We start from the raw sequence: 19030 nt of genomic DNA, 5'->3' as shown, positions 1-19030 counted from the left end.
TGTCCTTGTTAAAACTTTACATTGTAAAATGGTGAAAATACAGTTTGTTCACGAAGGATCTCTGCTGCTAAAGGCATTTATTGTTTTGGCAAAAAAAAATTTTTTTTTTGCTAAAAAGCTGCTTAAGTGAAGCTGTTTCTGATAATTCTGGGTACTCCCAACTAACAGGTAAATACATTTAAAGCATATATATTTTTCTTCTGAAACTATTCAGTGAGCCTGAAGAAACAGATGTTCTGTCTTCCCTAAGGGGTTTAGGTATTGGTGGGTGTGGGGCACAGACAATGAAAAGCCCTCTGAACCAGGAATTTGTTTATAGGTTTGTTTTCCTAAAACCTGTTGTAAATTACAGAGTCACCTTCAGGGACATTGTGGGAAGAAGGGATTTAAATATGCATATCTGGCAACAACCAACTTCAGGTAAAACCGTTTCTCAGGTGGCTAAGATCCAGCCAGTGTGTCATCAGCCAAGACTACTGATGTGTGTTCGCCGAGCTCAGGTCTGAACAGTCTTGAACCAGGTCTGCTTATAGCTGGTTGACAGTAAGTCCTATGTGGTACATTACACTAATTCTCTAGTCTTCAGAGCATATCTATGAACAAACACAATCCAAGTATTATAAGTGACTGCGTTGTGACCACTGCATGCATTACACTGAAAGAAAACACCAACTCTAAGCACAAATATACAAGTCCTACGTTTAGGCTCAGCTCTCCCAGAGGGGAGGAGCTACCTTGGGCCAAAATGCTACCTAAACCAGATTCTTCTTTTCAGATAAAGTTCTCAGTCTAAGTAGAGAGTCCCCTCAGCAGTGCTCTACTCTACTAAGCGATCCTGGCCTGCATAAGACGTCCAGTAAGACACGGAGTGCCCATGAGTGCACGACTTCTCTCACTCACATTCTGCACAAGCCAGGAAGGGAACAGAAGGGTGCCACCCAGGGCGCTGAGCAGCAAGTCAGTCCGTAAAGATCTCAAGCTCTGAAACCTTTCTAGAACCCAGCATTTTGACAGGTGTCTCAGGTGTATTTGATGGCATATCTGAAACATAGCTTTAGGTTTGGTTTGGTTTGGGTTGGGTTGACTGGTTGGCTTTTGCTTAGTGTTCTCTTAATCAAGATGTTCAGGTTACAGGCTCCTCTACCTGGGGAAATAAGTCACAGAACCGGTCATGATGAAGGAGAAATAGTCATTCTTCCAGCACTTTTGGAACACTCAAAACGATTCTCCTCAACAGGCCTGTGAGTTCACATCCCCAGAAAGTTTCACCAAGGGTGAGCCACCTGCCTAAAGCTTTGGTAAATCCCTTGAAATGATTCAGAAGCTCTTAATCCAGAATCCAGGGGGAGACAAGCGTCTTGTGATTTCTCTTATTCTGGGCTGCTCCCCTGGCCTCATTGCACTCATCTCTGTCATTACAATATTGTCTCTTCATGCTAAGCATCTCTGGCGTTTTGGCTAAACATCTGTCTGAAGAAGATGGACCGTCGTCCTGCTGGAAAAGGGATGTTCTACTGGAGTTGTGTTTAGAAGCTTCAGAAGCACATCTGAGACATTCTCTAGAATCAAAATAATTTTTACACATCTTGTAGTTTTCTTACATATTAGAACCTCTGGCAGCCCTTGCGAGTCCATCTGATTAAGCCAAAACCGATAAATATGTACATCGTAGTCCAAAGTATTAGTACCAAGAACAAAAAAAGTTTAAAAAAATCGCTCTGTTTGCATTTACAGGACTAAAAACGAAGTATGCGACAAATAAATTACAAATGTACATCTTGGCAGTGTGAGGGTGATCTCTTATATTTCTAAAAACACACTGCTGACAATCCAATTGTGGAAAATTACTAACCTCAGAAGACTTAAAGGTCACCCCCCTCACACTACCTTTCCCTTTAGCCTCTCCCCAGCAACATAAAGAAAAGGAAAATTAAAGTCTTTCAAGTGGAAGAGGGGAGAGAGAAAAGGCTGTGTCTGTGAGGCTGCATACTCAAAGCACGCCAGCTTGCGGATTTCTACGTTATTAGTGACTAGCTCTTTAAGGCAGAGAAGAAACATTCTGTGGGTCCGGTGCTGTTGGCTCATCTCACTCACGTGGTTTCAGTGGCTGAGGATGAGGTACTTTTCTTCCTAAAGCGGGATCGAAGAACTCTAGGCGGTGCCTGCCAGAGGAAACAGAAAAAGGCATCCCTGAATGTGGCGTTAAGCGTGGAAATGTTGGAGGCGAGCACCTGTGTGGGTTTGTGTTGAGACACACGCACACGTGTGTGAGGCAGCTGGCTGGGAATCTGGGAACCGGGTCACATCCCAAGCATCCCATGCTGAGCCAGTTGAGAAGGCAGCCGTCTCCCTCCCGCTTCACCCTCTCCTAAGTCCCTGGGTCTCCCTGGTTGCACAGAAGGATGGCACACACCCTTCTTGTTTCTGCCTTGGGAGAAAAGTGATCCTAGCAAGTGACTCAGCACAGAGAAATGCTTCCCCATCTCTTCCCTTGTCTTTGTTCTTTCCTTGAGAAACAAGCCTCATGTTTCCAGGTACGTGCCTAAAATTCCCATTGCCAAGTTCCCAGTCCTCCTTCTGAATGTGAAATACAAAAAGCACGGCAAGCCCCATAGCAAAGGGAAACACTGTCCTCCACCTCATCTCCCATACAAATGGCTATCAAGGGGGGGAGCCCTCCTTCGATGGAACACATAGATCACAGAAGTTACTTCTACAATGAAAGAAAAGGAAATTTTTGTCTCGGCAGAGCCCTCAAGGCCAGGGGCAGGAAGGGGCAGAGGGCACTAACACAACTGACCCAAGCTACCCCCAACCCCTGTCCCTGTCCACTTCTCTCCAGTCATTTCTTTTTCTATGGCATCCTCTACACCTCTATTCCTTCGGACCTGAAGCCCCTCCCTCCCTTCTCTGTCTTGCTATTTATAGTCCTCTTTAGGACCCAGTTCAAAAGTCCCTCCTGAGCCCATCTCCCCACAGCCCAGACACACAGATGCGGGGTCACTTTCTTTGTTCTCCTAGTGTTCTGCACAAGAGAGGACATGAGAGGACTCTGCCCTGTCTCCCCCCTCCTCACTGAGAACTTTCCAGGGGCATACCCACCTCCATTTCCCAGAAAGTAGCTCAGTGCCCAGAAGGCACACAGAAGGGAGGGAGGGAGGGAGAAAGACAACCAAGGGGGTGGGGGGGGGCGGAGATAGAAAGCTCTGGCCTTCCACCTCCTGAGTCCTCAGGACACCTTTTTGACTCGGAAATGTTTACCAGCTGCCTCTAGGCACAGAGTAAAAGAAGAATCAGAGAAAACTAACTAGTAGTTAGTTAGCTGTCTCAGGCTGAAGTAAACAGTAAAGCAGCTCGTGCAGCTTTAACAAAACAAAACCCAAATGACATAAACCCTCAGACCCTATGGCGTTTTGGACACCTTCCTTGGGAGGGCTGAGCCCCTCTCCCCGTCACAGGGTGGCCCAGGCTCTGACAGACTGCCCCAACAGAGTCCAAAACCAGAACGTCTTTTACCAAAACCTCCAACTTCAAAACTGACCCTGCGTGCCCCACCCTGGAAAGGACTCTGATGAACTCAGGTTCGCCCAGTGGTAACAACCACAGTCCTATCTGAAAGGGGTCCATTGGCCAAGGTGCTCAGGTAGGGGAACATTTCAGTGCATTCCCTCATCTAAGTCTCACGGGGGTCCCTACACTGAGGACAGGGGGCCTCCCAACTTGCCTCAGATGAACGCTCAGGCCACAGTATTCAGCAGATGGGGCCCAGGAGAGGAGACGAGAGGGGCAGAGAAGAAGACTCAGGAGTCCCCAGTTCTGCCAGCCAGCCCCGTACCTGGGCCCAAGGCTGGCGACTCCCTATCCACATCACAAAGCAAGGCCTCTGAGGCTCTAGGCTTGGCCCTCCGACTGCCAACACTCCACCCACATCCACAGCAATCGGGTACATTTGGTTTGGGTCTTTTTAGAGGGCTGTGCCGTTCCAATAAAATTTTCTCAGGATTTGCTTTGTACCAGGCACTATTGCTGTGTCTTGGAGATACAGTGATGAACAGCTTCCGTTAAAAAACGTGTCAAATAACATATTTTCTTCCCCCTAAAACACAAATTTGGTTTGCTTTTCATTCACATATCATCTTAGGTTAGTGCTTGCAAATTTTTAAGTTTTATTTTAGGTACTATATCACCTCTCCAATATCTAAATAAAATGAGCAGAGTCTTTTTTTTGCCCTTAGGGAAGGATCTGGATGCTACCTAGCATTCTGTCCTTTTTGTCTGATGGAGAGAGAGGCCCTCAAGAGATGCTGGGGTCCCAAGAGCTGCCACTCTCAGGACCCCATATCTCCAGGGCAAAGCCCTTGTGCAAACACATGCTCCAGCCCGCAGCCCCAGACCCCTTGTACCTCCAAGGGGATTTCCGTCTTTCGAAGAGCCTTATACTTGTACATGAAATCCAGCAGATCTTCCTCCTCCTCGTCCGAAAATGCCAGTGGGTTTTGGACCTGGTGGGGGTCCCAAGCCTTCACACCACCCTCATTCACATCTCCCTCAACCACTTAATGTCCATTTACAATCTACACAAAGGAGACAAAGTACAGCAGGGAGGGATCAGTGTAGAAAGGAGCAAGGAAGGGCAGGCAAGGTCAAGGTTAGGTACACCACACCACAAGCCTGTTAGGACAGCCAAGGTCCCCGGTGTGTGAAGCAGGAGCCCGCATCCTCTGGGCCTCCCTGCAGGGCAGTCCTGGGCTATGAGCGTGCCGCTGGAAACTGGCAGGCACCATGCACAGGAAGAAGCAGAAGTTCCAGAACCTACTGGATAAGCTGCCAAGGAATGTGGGGGAATTGCTGCCCTGACAGAAGGAGAACACTGCCTTAGCTGAGAAGTGTCAAACCCTGGTGCTGAGACCCGTGATGCCACACAAAAGGGTACTCAGGGAAAGAATGTCCTCTAGAATGGATAAATGCCGTGATGGTAGAGGGGCCAGGCGGCTTCCTCTAGTCCATGGACAAGCTGTGTTGACAGTGCATTATACTTGCATGTTCAGCTCCGAGCCTTTTTTGAGACAGGATGTCAAATGCCAGGAAGCCTTCAGGGAGAACCTTAAGCAAAGTTACATAGATTGTTTTCCTTTCAAAGGCCAAGTCCCAGAGAAGCAAAGATGCCCAGTGGAAAGAAAATCGAGGAATACTCTTCCCCCCACAAGACAGCAAGATTCCTGTTTTAGTCTACCTTGATTAAATCCACAAGTAAAATTCCAGAATTAATTCAGGTCATTGAATGCGTAGTGTTTTTTTTAAATGTTCAATTCTTAAACATATTCCATGTCATCTGGCCAGGTGGTCAGCACATACCCAGCTTATCTGACACTCAAAGAGATAGCTTTCTATGATCTATATATTGTTTTTACTTAGAAACACAGACTGTAGACGTAGGGGGCCCTCAGATCATCTGGTCAACCACCCCATGGCCTGCGGAAAGAAAATGGAACTCCTTCTGGAACGCCCTGCTACTGTTCCTAAAAACACAGTGAGTCAGATGTGTTCTCCCCATCAACAGGGGACTCACTAGACTATAACACAACACCCAACTTAACCAGGTGTGGGTTAAGCAAAAATGACAACAGACCCTAACCTTGACCGGGTTTTCCAGGCACTGCTGTTGGACTCCCCAACAGCCATCAGGAGGCAGCACGAGAGCTAGCTGTCTTAACTGTCAGTCGCAAAGTAGACCTGTAGGCTGGGAATGGCCTGCTCTGACAGCGAGCTCCTTGGTAAGGGCCAAGATTTCGATCATTAATCTTCCTTTGAGTTTTTTGCTCTGTGCATCCCCCAACCCCGGGGATGGGGTGGGTAGGTTTAGGTTATCCTCTGGTTCCACCCTAGGTGGAATCCGGAAGTCATCTGGGAGCCTCATCTCATCTCAAGTCAGACCTTGACACCATCACAGAGAAATTCCTTCTGGACACAGATAGCCCTTGTCTGATGGGAGGGAAAAGAAACAGGCCTTCCTAGAGCACGAAGTCCTTGGACTAGGGCAGAAACCACAGACGCAGCCTGGCCAGCTCAGCCCCAGTGCAAAACTGCATCCTGGGAGTGGGCTTGGGGACTGGTTTGAATCCGTGCCTCTGTTCCCTCCAAATCTGGGTCCAGGGCTTTCCCTGTGCTGATGCTATCCACTCCTTAATAGTCTGATCACTTCCAGAGACGAACTCTGGGCGGGGAGAGTGACTCTCATGCAAGTTCATGGCCACAGCCACCACGTCCAAACCTCAGGTGATGGCGGCCAAGACCCTGAGCCAGCAGAGCCAGCAGAGGGACTGTCCTATTGCCCAAGGCTGAGTAGCCTAGAGGGAAGTGCAGGAGCCCCTGCTGTCTGCCCCAGTCTCACGACATTCCATATTAGCAAATGTGTCAGCCGGACTAAGAAGGCTGGGGAGCGGCCCCACCTCCTCTCTCTGTGGGGCAGGCAGGGAGGCCAGAGTAGATGCATCTGCACTGAGCCAGAGGCCCTTCTCCCCGCCCCCCCACCCCCGCTCCCATAGTGCCAAACAACCCCCAGGTTAGCGAACACATCCCACACAGCACACATTAGCAGGTGCCATTAATGGAAGTCAGCAAATGTGTTGCAGAAGAGCACACCCATCTGGAACACTTACATCCGCGTCCCCGACAGCCACCGAGGAGAGAGAAAACAAGATTCTGTCAGGGAAAAGGTCTTCAGGGATGAAACTCACACACGTGTGAGCATGCATGCCTGTGGACAGGTGCACGCCCGGACACACACTCCCTCCCTTCTCACTCTCTAAACCTCGGACAGCTCCTGCTGCGGGAGGAAACACGCAGCCCGGGCCACACTCCAGGCCAATGCAATTCTCTCTCTCTTTGAAAAGGGTGAATAAAAGACATGACTTTGCTTTTTAAAATAATGTCCCATGCACTTGATTTTTTTTTTTTAAGAAAAAAGTATGTCTCTATGACTAATTCTGAGCGGTAATACAGACTTGAGTTTTATATTACATCGAGGCAGGTAGAGAGAAGAGGGAGGAGAAGGAGCAGCCAGGCAGGAAGGAGAGGAAAAAATAATAAAAATAAGGAGAGGAAGGAGGAGACCTGTGCCAGAAACAGCAGGAAATCGACTGACAGGGGCAGAAATGGAGCCGAAGTGGGGAGAGAATGTTCTACTGGGGTCTGAGATGCACAGAGGAAAATCATCTCAAGGGACCAGGAGGGGCCCTCTGACCAGAGTGTCTGTGATCCCCTGAAATCCTCTCCCACAGCGTCACTGGCCGGAGCTAGCCTCCACCTCCCCCAACACCATCTGCTGACTCTTCCCACCCAGTACCCTTCACTTGCAGAGATGGCCACACTTTATGGAGGAGGGGACAGAGACCTGCACAACTCAGGGACTTTCCCACCAGCACAGAGGGCCTGGTGTAGACCAACCTGTTTCCTTGCGAGCAGACCCTGGGGAGACTTGGAGGTGTGGGGGAGAATTCTGGGGCACTGGGTGTTAAAGGGCTCGAGAAAGGGAGGGCTGCGGCAAAGTCCCAGATCATAGCTCTGAGCAGAGTCACCCCAGCCCGAGGCCCCACCCAGCCTGGCCCACTATGCAGTCCCCCACACCCCCATTCCCGTAGGTCCTGGGGAGAGCAAACTTGACTAAATCCCTACAGTCGACTGAAATTCTATTTCAATGCACTGGAAATGCAGCCTCTGATTTGGAAGCCATCAGCGGTCACGAAAAGGTGAGGACATCCCAGGCAACAGCACAAAGCAGTCCCATGAGGAAGGAATGGAGAAGGCAGCTATCTTCTCCCCAGTCCCCCAAGGAGTAATATGCCAGAATTAGAGGCTTTCAGAATGGCTCACGGAATTTATGAACTCAAAACTGGTGAGTGGTTAGAAATAACCACAGTTGCCTGGGGTTGCTGGGACCTCAAGATCGCCATGAACCAGTATGTCCACTAGGTCCAAGCACTAGCCTCTAGCACTGCAATGCAATTTCCCTTCATAAAACTGAGATATAACTGACATATAACATGTTAGGTTTAGGTGTACAATATAATCATTTGTGATATATATATATATATATGCATATATATATGCATGTGTGTGTATATACATATATACGTATGTGTCTGTTTCTGATGCAGACTGGGTGGCCTCTGAGGCATGCAGAGCTGGTCAGAGTTAGACCCCTGGGTAGGACACCGAACTCTTTTGACTGTCATGACGTTCGCACTAGGTTTATGGTCTCCAAAACCCCCAGGTTTTACACGGACTTTCAAAAGCTTTAGAGAAATCTTACAAATGAAGAACTGAAGGGAAAACAGGACACTTCCTAAAACCAGCTCACGCCCTCTGTTCTCACCACTATGGGAGGCATGGCCATGCCTTAGCCGCCCCAGCACTGGGAGCACAGGCAGTAGGGAGGACGGTGCTTGCCGCCTCCTCCCCTCACGTCAGCTAGATGCTGTAGGCCCAGTGGTCTTTTGCCTTGGAGCCAAAGGCAGCTCCTCCATGGGGGACACCCTCCATGTGTACACCCTCCCCATGTACAAGGGGAGCTGAGCTGGTCTAGCACCATGGCCAGTCCCTCACGTGTCTACTCAGGGTCAGGGAGACACCAGGAGCAGGTCAGGAGAGAACACGTCCAACCACGGGGCGGCCACGGCTGCATCAAGCCATCACTTGCTCACAGGAAAGGCAGGAGCACGAGTTCCTGTCCAGGACTGGGGAACCCTGTTTTCCTCCCTGCTCCTGGAGGTTTCCCGGCTGCTCTGGGCTGAAATACAAAGCCTTTTCACGGACATTTTCACAACCACGCAGTGAGATGGGGAGGCAGGATCTTTATGTCTATTTTACCAAGGGGAAGTCGAGGCTCAGCGTGGTTAGGTGGTTCACGCATGGTTACACAGCTAGTAAGCGTCAAAGCAGGGCCAGGGCTCCCTTGGCTGCACCTGGACCGAGACCCCTGGAGCTACGGGGATCTGTCACTTCCAAGGACCAGGGTAAGTTCCTGTGTCCTCATCACAGAGCACCAGGAAATACAGCCCTGCGGAGGTCTCAGAAGATCTCTACACATTCTTTGATACACCTCCCTTCAAGAGGTGGAGATTAATTCCCCTCCCCTTGAGTGGGGGCTGGACCTAATGACTCTCTCCCAACAAACAAAAGAAGGCAGAGGTGGTGGTGTGTGACTTCAAAGACTAGGTCCTAAAACCTACTGCAACCTCCTGAGTGTCCTTTCTCTACCGGATCACTCACTCCAGGTGAAGCCAGCTGCTATGTTGTAAGGATGCTCAGGCAGCCCCAGAGAGACCCATGTGGTAAGGACCTGAGCCTGCAGCTGGGAGCCACAAGAGAGCCATCTTAGATGCAGATCCTCAAAGCTCAGTCAAGCCTTCCGATGACCACAGCACCTGCCAGTATCCTGACTACAACTCTTCATAGACCCTGACCCGGAACCCCCCAGTTCAGCTGCTCCTGAATTCCGAGCCTGCACACACTGTAAGATAACACAGGTTTGTTATTTCAGGGAGTTAACCTCCTGAATTCCCCACAGACTGTGCAGCTGGAAGGGAGCCCCAGGGTCAGGCGCCAGCTTCTGGTTAGAACCTCCACCGGAGGCGAGAGCCCAGCACGCTGCACGGAGGCTGGCTGCTTACTCACCTTTCCGGGTCCTGCAGGTGGAGCAGCAGGTACACACTGTGGGGATGGGGGGCATCATCAGTGATATCCCGCACTCGACAGGAACCAGCCCCAGGCAAGCGGGGAGGCCCCAGTGGGTTCAATATAGGGGTCCCAGGACTGTGGGTCTCTGTAGAGACACCAAGGTTGGGGGAGGAGATCATCCCAGATTCTGCTTCTTCTCAGGGGCTAAAAAATACCCGTGCCTGGCCCACAGAGGTCTGTCCTTAAATCCTCCAAAAAATAATTGCCACTGCACCTGCCCCCACATCCCTGCTCTGGATGCCTTCCAGTTCAGAATGGCCTCCAGGAAACCTTCTCAGACTGACCTCTGGCTCTCCGGAGTGCTTAGGGTCAGTCACTTGGCTGTTGCTTTGCAAACTCCACTGGTCTCGGTGCCCATCTGGGCCTTGATATACAGTAGGTGCTTACTAAATACATGCTGAGTGTCTCCAAAATCATGGAAGGCAAGGATCATTCTTTCAACACCCTCTGGCACCCTTCCTGGGGTTCAATGCCAAGCTTTCAATAAATGGTGTCTAACAAAATTCTGTAGAGAGGGCAATATGTTCCTGGAAAGTCTGTATTATTATTTCACACCAGGGATATGTATTTTTATTTTACATACACTGTTCCACAATATCTCACTCTGTTTTGTCCTTTTTTCACTAGGCATCGTGTTTTTGAGATCCTCCTGGATGAACGTTGAGACCACTGCCTCCCACAGCTGCGCACATCTCCATGGGGTCCAGCCACCGCCTCTTACCTGTCCGCTGTTAGGCTGCCTTCAACAGCTGTCCAGGCTTCGCAAATTCTCCTGTTTGCTCTCCTCCCAACCCTAAGACATAGGCTGAATAGGGATTACGGTACCCTTTTTCCAGAGGAGAGCACTCGAGGGAACTGTGCTCGTCTTCCATGCCCAGGTCTTATTCTGTAGTAGTGACTGCCTGGGGTATCATTCCAAGAAAGGGTCGGGGGCCCAATGCGAACAATGTGGAAAGTGCCTAAGGATGTCTGCCTTGCTCACACTATGTCTGCTGCAGGCCCACGGTCGCCCTGCCGGAATGGGAGCCCAGACAACAGCCCCACCCGACCATGCCCAGTGTCCAAGGCCCACGAGGCCAGGAGGGAGGAAAACCAGCCCTTTGTAGCTGGGCCTCCTCTGCCAGACTTCCTTCCAGGCACCTCGATCCCCAACTGCTCCGGGGCCTCTGATCTGGGTGCTTTTGCGGCATGCCCAGGCCCCAGGTCATCTTTCACCTGTCTCTCTTCCTGAGAGGACTTTTATTTTAGGCCCCAGGACAGCTGGAGCAAGTGCCACATGGTCCCTGCCCTTCCTGCTGGGTCAGCACCTCCCTCCTCTGCCCCCTGGAATCACAGGTGCTGTGGCCGAGGGGAGCAGCAGGGAGAGCAGGCGGCATCCTGTGGTAGCATCTCAGGTTCTCTGCTTCTCCGGGAGCTCCGAGGGCTCAGCCTGAGTCCCGGCATGCCACAGAGTGCGTCAGAGCTAATGGGAGGCGGCAGGACCAGCACCGAGACAGAGCATCCCAAACCCGTGTCTATCGAGTGCTGGTCTGGGAAAACAGTGGAAGCCAGGCACATGCTTCCCATTGCCTTCTGACCTTACCAGACTTCTCCCTTTCCCACGTTCTGAGGCTGCCCTGAATCATCCACCAAAGAGCAGTCTAGGCAGGACGCCTCGATCTGGTCCTGGGTGGCCTTGGCACCGTACATGACCTCTCTGAACATACTTCCTCTACTTGGTTCACTTTATAATGACAACATAGAATCTTAGAGGGCGAGGGATTATGGGGCCGCTGAGGCCCACCTGCTGGCCAAAGCAGGAAGACCTCCTTAGAGCCTCAGTACATGACCATCCAGCTTTGGTTTGGCTCCTTCCAATTTTCAGGGACCTCTCAAGGCAGCTCATTTGTCTCCTGGACACTTTCCCATTAGAAAGCGTTTTCATGGGTGGGTTAGATAACAACAGAAACAATAGCAGCTACTACCTAAAATGCCAGGCATGATCCTAAGCACTCTTGCACGGATTATCTTGTTTGAATCCTCAAGACACCCCTACAAATGGGTATGGTCATCCCGTGTGTACAGATAGGGAACCTGAGCCCAGGTCATACAGGTAGTAAGCAGCTGCCCCCTTGGGACTTTATCAACTTTATCCCATTGGTTCTTGCTCTGTCCTCTGAGCCTCCCAGAACTGGGGCCCATTTTTCTTCCAAATAACAGTTCACATTGAGGTTCTGTAGCCCATGAGCTTACTGAAGGTGGAGGTGACCCCTAATTCCAGTTTCTAGCCCTATTTCTGAGACAATGCCCAGTAGGTCAGCAGCTGGAGATGCTCAAGGACATCTAGATGGTGGAGGGGTGAGCATCTGGAGGGCACTGGGCCCAGGAGTCAGGAGACCCCGGAGAACGCCAGTCAGTGGGTTACTCTGGATACCGTTCCCTTCCCTGGGCCCCTGTCTCTTCTTCAGTAAAATCCGAAGGTCAGACTGAACCATCCTGAGGTCCCTGCCTGCCTGGCCTTCTGGGATTTCGTTCTGAACTCTCCTGGGGGAGGGTTCACTTAGGAGATAACGCCCGACCCAAGATGATCCTCACCTCTATGGCCAAGCTTCAACCTTCCCAACACCGCCGGAGTTAAACCATCTTCCTCCAAGAAAAACAGTCTTCACACCCGGGGCCAGGGTAAAGTGGACTATTCCTCAGAAGGGAGGAAACTGATGGACACGGGGCTCTGAGCTGTTCCCCTCTCCCTGGCAGGGCACGTGAGTCTTTATTCCTAGGGCAGCCACAGGGCCCCTTTGTTCCCAAACCTGTCCATGATCCCCAAAGTCAGGCGGGGTCCCTGAGGCTTGGGCTGCACCTCACAGCACAGGGTCAGGGCCCCGCTCTGTGTTCAAGAGCAGGGCTGCTACCAGCACATGTCACAGACAGGCTCCAAAAGGGTGGTCCAATTCCCATCTGCAAGGCTGGATTTCCCACCAAGGGTGAGGAGTCGAGCTGGCAATCCAGGACTGGCCCCTGTACCCTCTTCACCATTAACCCGGCCATGCTCAGCCCCCGAGAGCCAAGGGCCCTGGAAGCTCTCCAAGGAATGGTTTGGAAGATGTGAGTCCTGGCCCAGCACCCTACCCTCTCATAAACCCCCAAACTACGCCCCCTCATAAGCCTGAAACCCACTAATGGGTCAGACACCCGTGGGTCCCAAATTTGGCTGTACCTCAACACCATCACATATGTGAGTCTCGTCCCAGACTCACTGACCCCCTCCGGGCATGGGCGCAGGGCTCTGCATGTTTAACGGGGCCCCAAGGTCAATGCTAATACAAGCATCCTGAGACACTGGGGATACAGGTGGGGTTTCCCTAAAGCCATGGCCTCCGCAGGAATCAGACCTCGGAGCTAGTGTGGCCCTTGGCACATCGTGGCTGAGGGTGTGCGTGGTGAATGGGGGCTCAGGGCTGGGAGGAGATGGTGGAGTGAGGGAGTACAGGAGACATTCAGGCAGGGAAAAGGGACCACAGGAGCTGTAAGCCCTGGAAGAGAAATTCAGGTGCAGGTAAGCCCTCATGGGAGTGTGGGGTCAGAGAGGAAAAGAGGGAAGAAAGCTGCCTTGGCCGAGGGCCAGCTGTGCCCATGGCTTCCAGTCTTGGTTCAGGCACTATTCCCCAACCATCCCCAAACCCTCAGATCATCAGATGGAGCAGGCAAGACACTTTGGTGCAGGTGGTCTAATCCTTTCCCCTGATCAGAGTCCCCAGGCCAGCCTCCTATGCTGGCCTGAGTGGTGCTCTGCCTCTCAGCCGGCCTGGAATGATCTGATGGACATCTGTATGGATGGCAATGCCAGGTTATATGCCACGTGGTGTGGACTAGGCTGCTGGCAACAAAAGCAAGACCTATGAACTGGAAAGGGGGAAGAGGGAAATGACACCTACCTGAGCTGCTAGCACTCTCAGAAGCGCTCCTGGACATCTTGGGCTGGCCGTGTTTGCCGGTGGCTCGCCCGGACCCTGGTGTGGGCGGGCTGGAGGGAGCAGGGGCACCGTCACCCCTGATGGTGGTGAGGTCCTGCATGCTGAAGCTGCGAAGTCTCTCTGATAAGGCACCCTGCCCCTGGAGACAACACAGAAAGGGGCCCAGGTCAGAGGCCTGCCCCACACAGCACAGGCTGCGGGGCAGGGGGCAGGCAGACACCACACAGGGGGCTTCTGGCAGTCAGCCAGGTGGAACTCAAGAGCTGGAAGGACTCTGCAGAGGGCCCGGGGCTGGGTGTACTTGCTGGAAGCACCGAGAGGGTCAAGGTCTAGAATGTTCCAGGGCCTTCTGTGGGTCCCAGCAATTGTTCCTCTGGCTCCAGGCTCCTTCCTCTCCTCTAGACGCCCACATCACAGGGTGAGCCAGAGCCAGAGACAGACTCACTCCGGGCTGAGGAAAGGACGGCTGCCTGCCGTTGCTGCTTCTCTGGCTTTAACATGAATAAAAATCCCTACGTAGCCACATTTTGCTCAGTTCCCAGGACACAAGAATCTGGTCAGAAAGAGCAAAACCTAATATTCTGTGTGCTTGGGCCTTCCTCTTTTCCAAGGAAATAAAATTCAGCCAGTGTTTTTTTTTTAAATGTTTGACAACAGCGATTTCTCTTATCTGTTCATGTTACTGTTTATGAGGCGCATTTCCTTCTACTCTAGCATCTGAGCTTCATAAAATACGCAAAAGGTAATGAATCAGGAAGGGGGAAAATGATATTTAAAAAAAAAAGCAAGCCCTGCTGACTATAACCATTTCATATTCTGAGAGAGTCACAGAATTCATCTCAGGAGAAAATTGTTCTTTTGTTTAGGAAAGGAAGATCAATCCATTATACTTATGAAAGGGAAGGTCCTTGCTGTCTGGATGAGAGAATCTGTGTCAGAATGAAAAGGATCACAGTGAAGGCTCAGGGAGAGAGATATTGCCCCAGGGGAGCCTCAGGGGCTGGAGAGGGAGCTTGTGTTTGGGGGAGAAGGACCTGAGAGGGAGGCCAGGGTCTGGTAGGAGACTGGGGTTGTTGAGAATGGGGTTGGGATTTGAAGAGAAGGAGACGGGCCAGTAACCACTAGGCAAATGGATGAAGTTGGGCGTCGTCAGAAATACTGGAGGGCCTGTAGACTTCCCACAGAGGCAAGGGACAGCAGGGGGTGGGGGAGGACATATTCTACTTGGATAAGGAAGGAAAGAGTGGTTCTAGAGGGCTGGAGGCCTTGCGGACAATAAGGCACAACAGATGGAACAGAACCAACAAATAAGCACTAAATCAGTGGGAACAGTTAACGAGAAGGTTCTGGTTTGGGGGCGGGATGGATGAAACAAACAGGGACTACAACGGCTTAGTGGAATGCTTTCAACATGGCAGAGGGTTTGGAGGACTTTTTTCATTTCAGTTGAGGAGAATAAAGAAAAAAAAAAAAAGGCAATGAAAACAGCCAGCAAAGCAGAGCAGTCCATACAAGTGACTAGTCAAAGAGCCAGTTAGAAAAAGGAGCAAATGCAGAATGAGTTCGTTAGAGTGAAGGGGGGAAACAAAAGGAGCTTGCAGACAGGTCTAGAAGAAATGTCAGAGTAAAACAACGTGCATGAAAATATGAAAAAGACCAGTTCTCAACCTACCAAAGATATAAAAACGTCTCTAGGTAACTAACAATAAAATAGAAAACTATTTTAATAATCAAATAAAATTAGAACTGTATATCCAGGCAAAGGGGAGTCTGATGTTAGAAAGAGATGGAAATTCCCCTGTTAGCCTCAGATACCACTCTGTATAATGGCGGCCAAGAGGTCAAGGGCTCACCTTCTAGACATGAACAACTGGGTGGTCTGCGCCATGAAAACCAGGTGGGACTAGCTGCCCAGTATAATCCCCTCCAAGAGCTATCAGCCAAAAATCCATGATTATTTCACCTGGAAGCATTTTAGGTGACATCCAGAACTCAGAAGAAATGAGAGGACTGAAGAACAAAAATTGATTCTGAAAAGAAGGGGGGAAATATTGCTATGGACAATGCCATAATTCAGTGTTAGTTTCATGCCCAGGAAGCCCATTCACTGGCTCACTTTCAGTCTTCCTCCATTCAGTTACTCTTGTCCAACAAGAAACAATTTATCAAGGACGTTCTCTGGGCAAGATGCTGTGCTAGGTGTTATTAGGAAATACCAACAATACAGCTCGATTTTGGACGAAATTTAAAAAGACAAATGTACAAATAACCACACAGAGCTGCCGGACCAGAAGATACAGAAATCGAGGATGAAGAGCAAGCGTTCTAGAGTCAGACCTAGAGTCAAATTACAGTCCTATCACGGATTGCTGGGTGACCTTAATCTCTCCGCACCTCAATATTCTCCTCCACCAAGGAGCATCCACATGGCAGGATATGGGGAGGGTTACATGAGATTATGCCCATACAATATCCATTACAAAGCCCAATGCCAAGTAAGTGTTCAAAAAATGCCAGTTATGATGATGGTGATGACGACGGTGTTGATGATGATACTGCCTCCTGTAACACACAAATTGCTGTTGGAATAAAAAAATGAAAAGACTACACCTGACCAAAAGGACACAGGGGGCTTCATGACCCCAAGCCCAAATAAATGGCCAGGGACGAACTCCATCAATGTGTCTGCCAGCTCTTGCAAATGCTCAGCAACCTATCTGAGAGCAGGCAGAGCAGGCACCATACATGGCCTCTTCGGCAAAGCAGTAGATTCCACTCCCAGAATCCAGCCAACCTAGCTCCAATATCACTAGCATCATGAAGACTGGAAATGGCAGAGGTTAGCAAAGAAAAGGGGTAATAATAGCTCTGTATCAACATAGTCCTGACTCAGGCAAAATCAGAGCGGCATGGATTCAAGGATCTCGAAAACAAATCAGCCTTTATCTGTCAAATCAATCTGAGATGGTTAGAATTGATATGGCTCTCTCATTTGTAAACCTCTCAGCCCTGCCCAGACTCCTCTCCAAACCTCATTCCCATTCATTTTCCACAAACCCTAATCCACCCTGCCACTTGGGCTCTGCTCTGGAGAACCTCCATTTTATTATTCTGGGAACAGCCAAGAGTTGTTCACTGGTATTCTGCAAAATTGGGCTCCCTATTTTGGGAAAATTAAGTTGGATCCCCTAAGTTTGTTAAAGCTTAATAACCAGGGGCGCCTGGGTGGCTCAGTTGGTTGAGTGATTGCCTTCGATTCAGGTCATGATCCTGGAGTTCCAGGATCGAGCCCCACATTGGGCTCCCTTGCTCAGCGGGGGTGGGGTGGGGTGGGGGATGGCATCGTCTGCTTCTCCCTCTGCTGTTCCCCCTCTCATGCTCCCTCTCTCTCTCTCTCTCTCTCATTCTCTCTCTCAAAAAATAAAATCTTTTTAAAAAAAGGCTTAATACCATATTTTCCATAATTCAATGAGCCATATTACTATATTAAAGCCTCTGAGAAGTCCTACAGTGTTTTAGGTTAACTCACTGTATCTCAAATGAATTTGCCCACAGTGGGGTATACTGTTAGTTGGCCATCCAAAAATCATCCCCCACCCCATTCTTGACATGGTGAAAAAATACCCAGATTCCCCAATCTCCCTCGTAATGATGGATGGCTATGTGATCCAATTCTGCCCAATGGAAGGAGAAATCTGCTAAGGAATTTCTGGGAGAGGAACTTTCTCTTGCTAAGAGAAGAAAGGCCCGACCCTGCTCCCTGTTTTCTGCCTCTGAGCCTGGTGGAGGGGCCATTTTGTGAATAAGAGACTCACAGAAACATTCATCCAGAGCCTCAACATCACTCCCTCACTAGAATAATGACAGCCCTCTCTTACACCCAGACTTCTTGTAAATGATTTTCATCAATTTCAAGACGTATATTCTTTTTTCATCACTGATACAGGGGTGTGTCTTACAATTATTGTTGCCTTGACATCACTGTCATTTCCTACATAGGAATGCACGTGGTTGTCATTTCCCAAGGCATGGACTGGACACCCGAACTGAACTGAGTGCCCAACTCACAAACCATCAAGAACTACCCAAAGAAGAAATATGGGTTCCAGTTGTCTGAAGCACATTCCACGGAGACCTCTGCTAAGATCAAGACAGTGGCAGCATCCAACCTGGCAGAATGGGTAGCAGCAGCGCGGATAAAAGTCCCAGAGACAAGAGCTCTGAATCCCCAGTGCTCTGGAAGGCAGAGAGTGATATGGCGTGGTCGTAAATGGATACAGAGGAGCTCAGGGGAAAAGTGATTCAGAGGAGTCAGACTCAGAAAGTGAAAAAGTGAGGTTAGGAAGACCACAACCAATTGATCGTGCTTATACGTTCCTTTTAATGTGTGTACAAAAGTGACGCACGAAGATTCAATGTGCAAACAAGTCTAAGTCCTTTGGATAAGTAGAAGTAAAAAGCTTTCTGTCCTAATTTAATTGGCGACATGTTCTTCCTTATAAGATAACAATGTATCTTAGAAACCCAGCATTTTAAGCTCAATGCAATATGGCTGCCAGTCTCCACAAAGTTTTCTCTGACCAGCTCAAGCTCCCTGACTGGGCGCTCAGGGCAGTCTGGGATTCTCTGTAGCACCTCACACAATTAAAGTACTGCTATTGTTGGTGGGTTTGTCTTGTCCTCCAGACTGTTTTATTTACTAGTACAGCCTTGGTGTCTGTCACAGTGATACACATTAGGGGTCAAGGAGCTGAATGAAGGAACATGCAGCCGTTTACCAAGCAATCCCCTCGGTAAGGGGCAGCAACAGGAAATCCCCGTCTCCACCCAGTGCATGGAGTCAAGGGGTCATGGTCCCGCCCCTGAAGGAGCCCCCTGTGGGCAGAGACTCTAGCTCTGTCCTCAAGGAGTATAGGAGAAATGCTGGAGTGCTGGAGGGTCCAAAGGTCAAAGAGGCCAAGCTCCCCACAGGAGACTTCACATGAGCTGGCCTTAGAGGACATGCGTGGGTGAAGATGTGGGCCAAGTGATAGAAGTAGATTTCTTAGTCAGCCACCACTCCGAGCTGCCACTTCATTCCGTGCCAGAGGAGATGCTAAGGACACAAGGGTATCACCTTCACACTGGGTTAGTGCCCAAATGAACTCTTTGGTGGAAGGGCCTGCTAAAAGGTCACAAGTTTCTTCCAGAACAGCTGGTGGGTGGAGGACAGGGGCAGGGGTGTGACCTACTCTTTACTGCATGCCCTCTTTTGTGCTTTTAGGACTTTATACCATAAACGTGTATTACCTTGAAGAAATCATTACCATTTCATTTTCAGAAACACAGAACTTTCCCAA

The 19030-nt window shown here is 50.0% G+C and overlaps 1 protein-coding gene across 3 annotated transcripts in view; it reads right to left on the bottom strand.

Moving 5' to 3' along the window:
• Nucleotides 1-511: 511 nt before the first annotated feature.
• Nucleotides 512-19030, bottom strand: part of REEP1 (receptor accessory protein 1) — a 103647-nt gene continuing 85128 nt past the window's right edge. The window contains exons 6-10 of one of the 3 annotated variants that reach the window (XM_032880630.1): nt 13653-13830; nt 9676-9711; nt 4404-4555; nt 2095-2162; nt 512-1559 (exon numbers count right to left, since the gene is read on the bottom strand). In XM_032880630.1, coding sequence (XP_032736521.1) covers nt 1328-1559; nt 2095-2162; nt 4404-4555; nt 9676-9711; nt 13653-13830 — 666 coding nt within the window. In that variant the 3' untranslated portion in view covers nt 512-1327. The other 2 variants (XR_004385348.1, XM_032880631.1) reach the window with 2 other exon arrangements.

Source organism: Lontra canadensis, unplaced genomic scaffold (assembly GCF_010015895.1).
Source record: "Lontra canadensis isolate GAN:19392208 unplaced genomic scaffold, GSC_riverotter_1.0 scaffold71, whole genome shotgun sequence".
Lineage (NCBI taxonomy): Eukaryota > Metazoa > Chordata > Mammalia > Carnivora > Mustelidae > Lontra > Lontra canadensis.
Note: the sequence above shows the minus strand (reverse complement) of the source record. Positions and strands in the feature narration are given on the sequence as shown.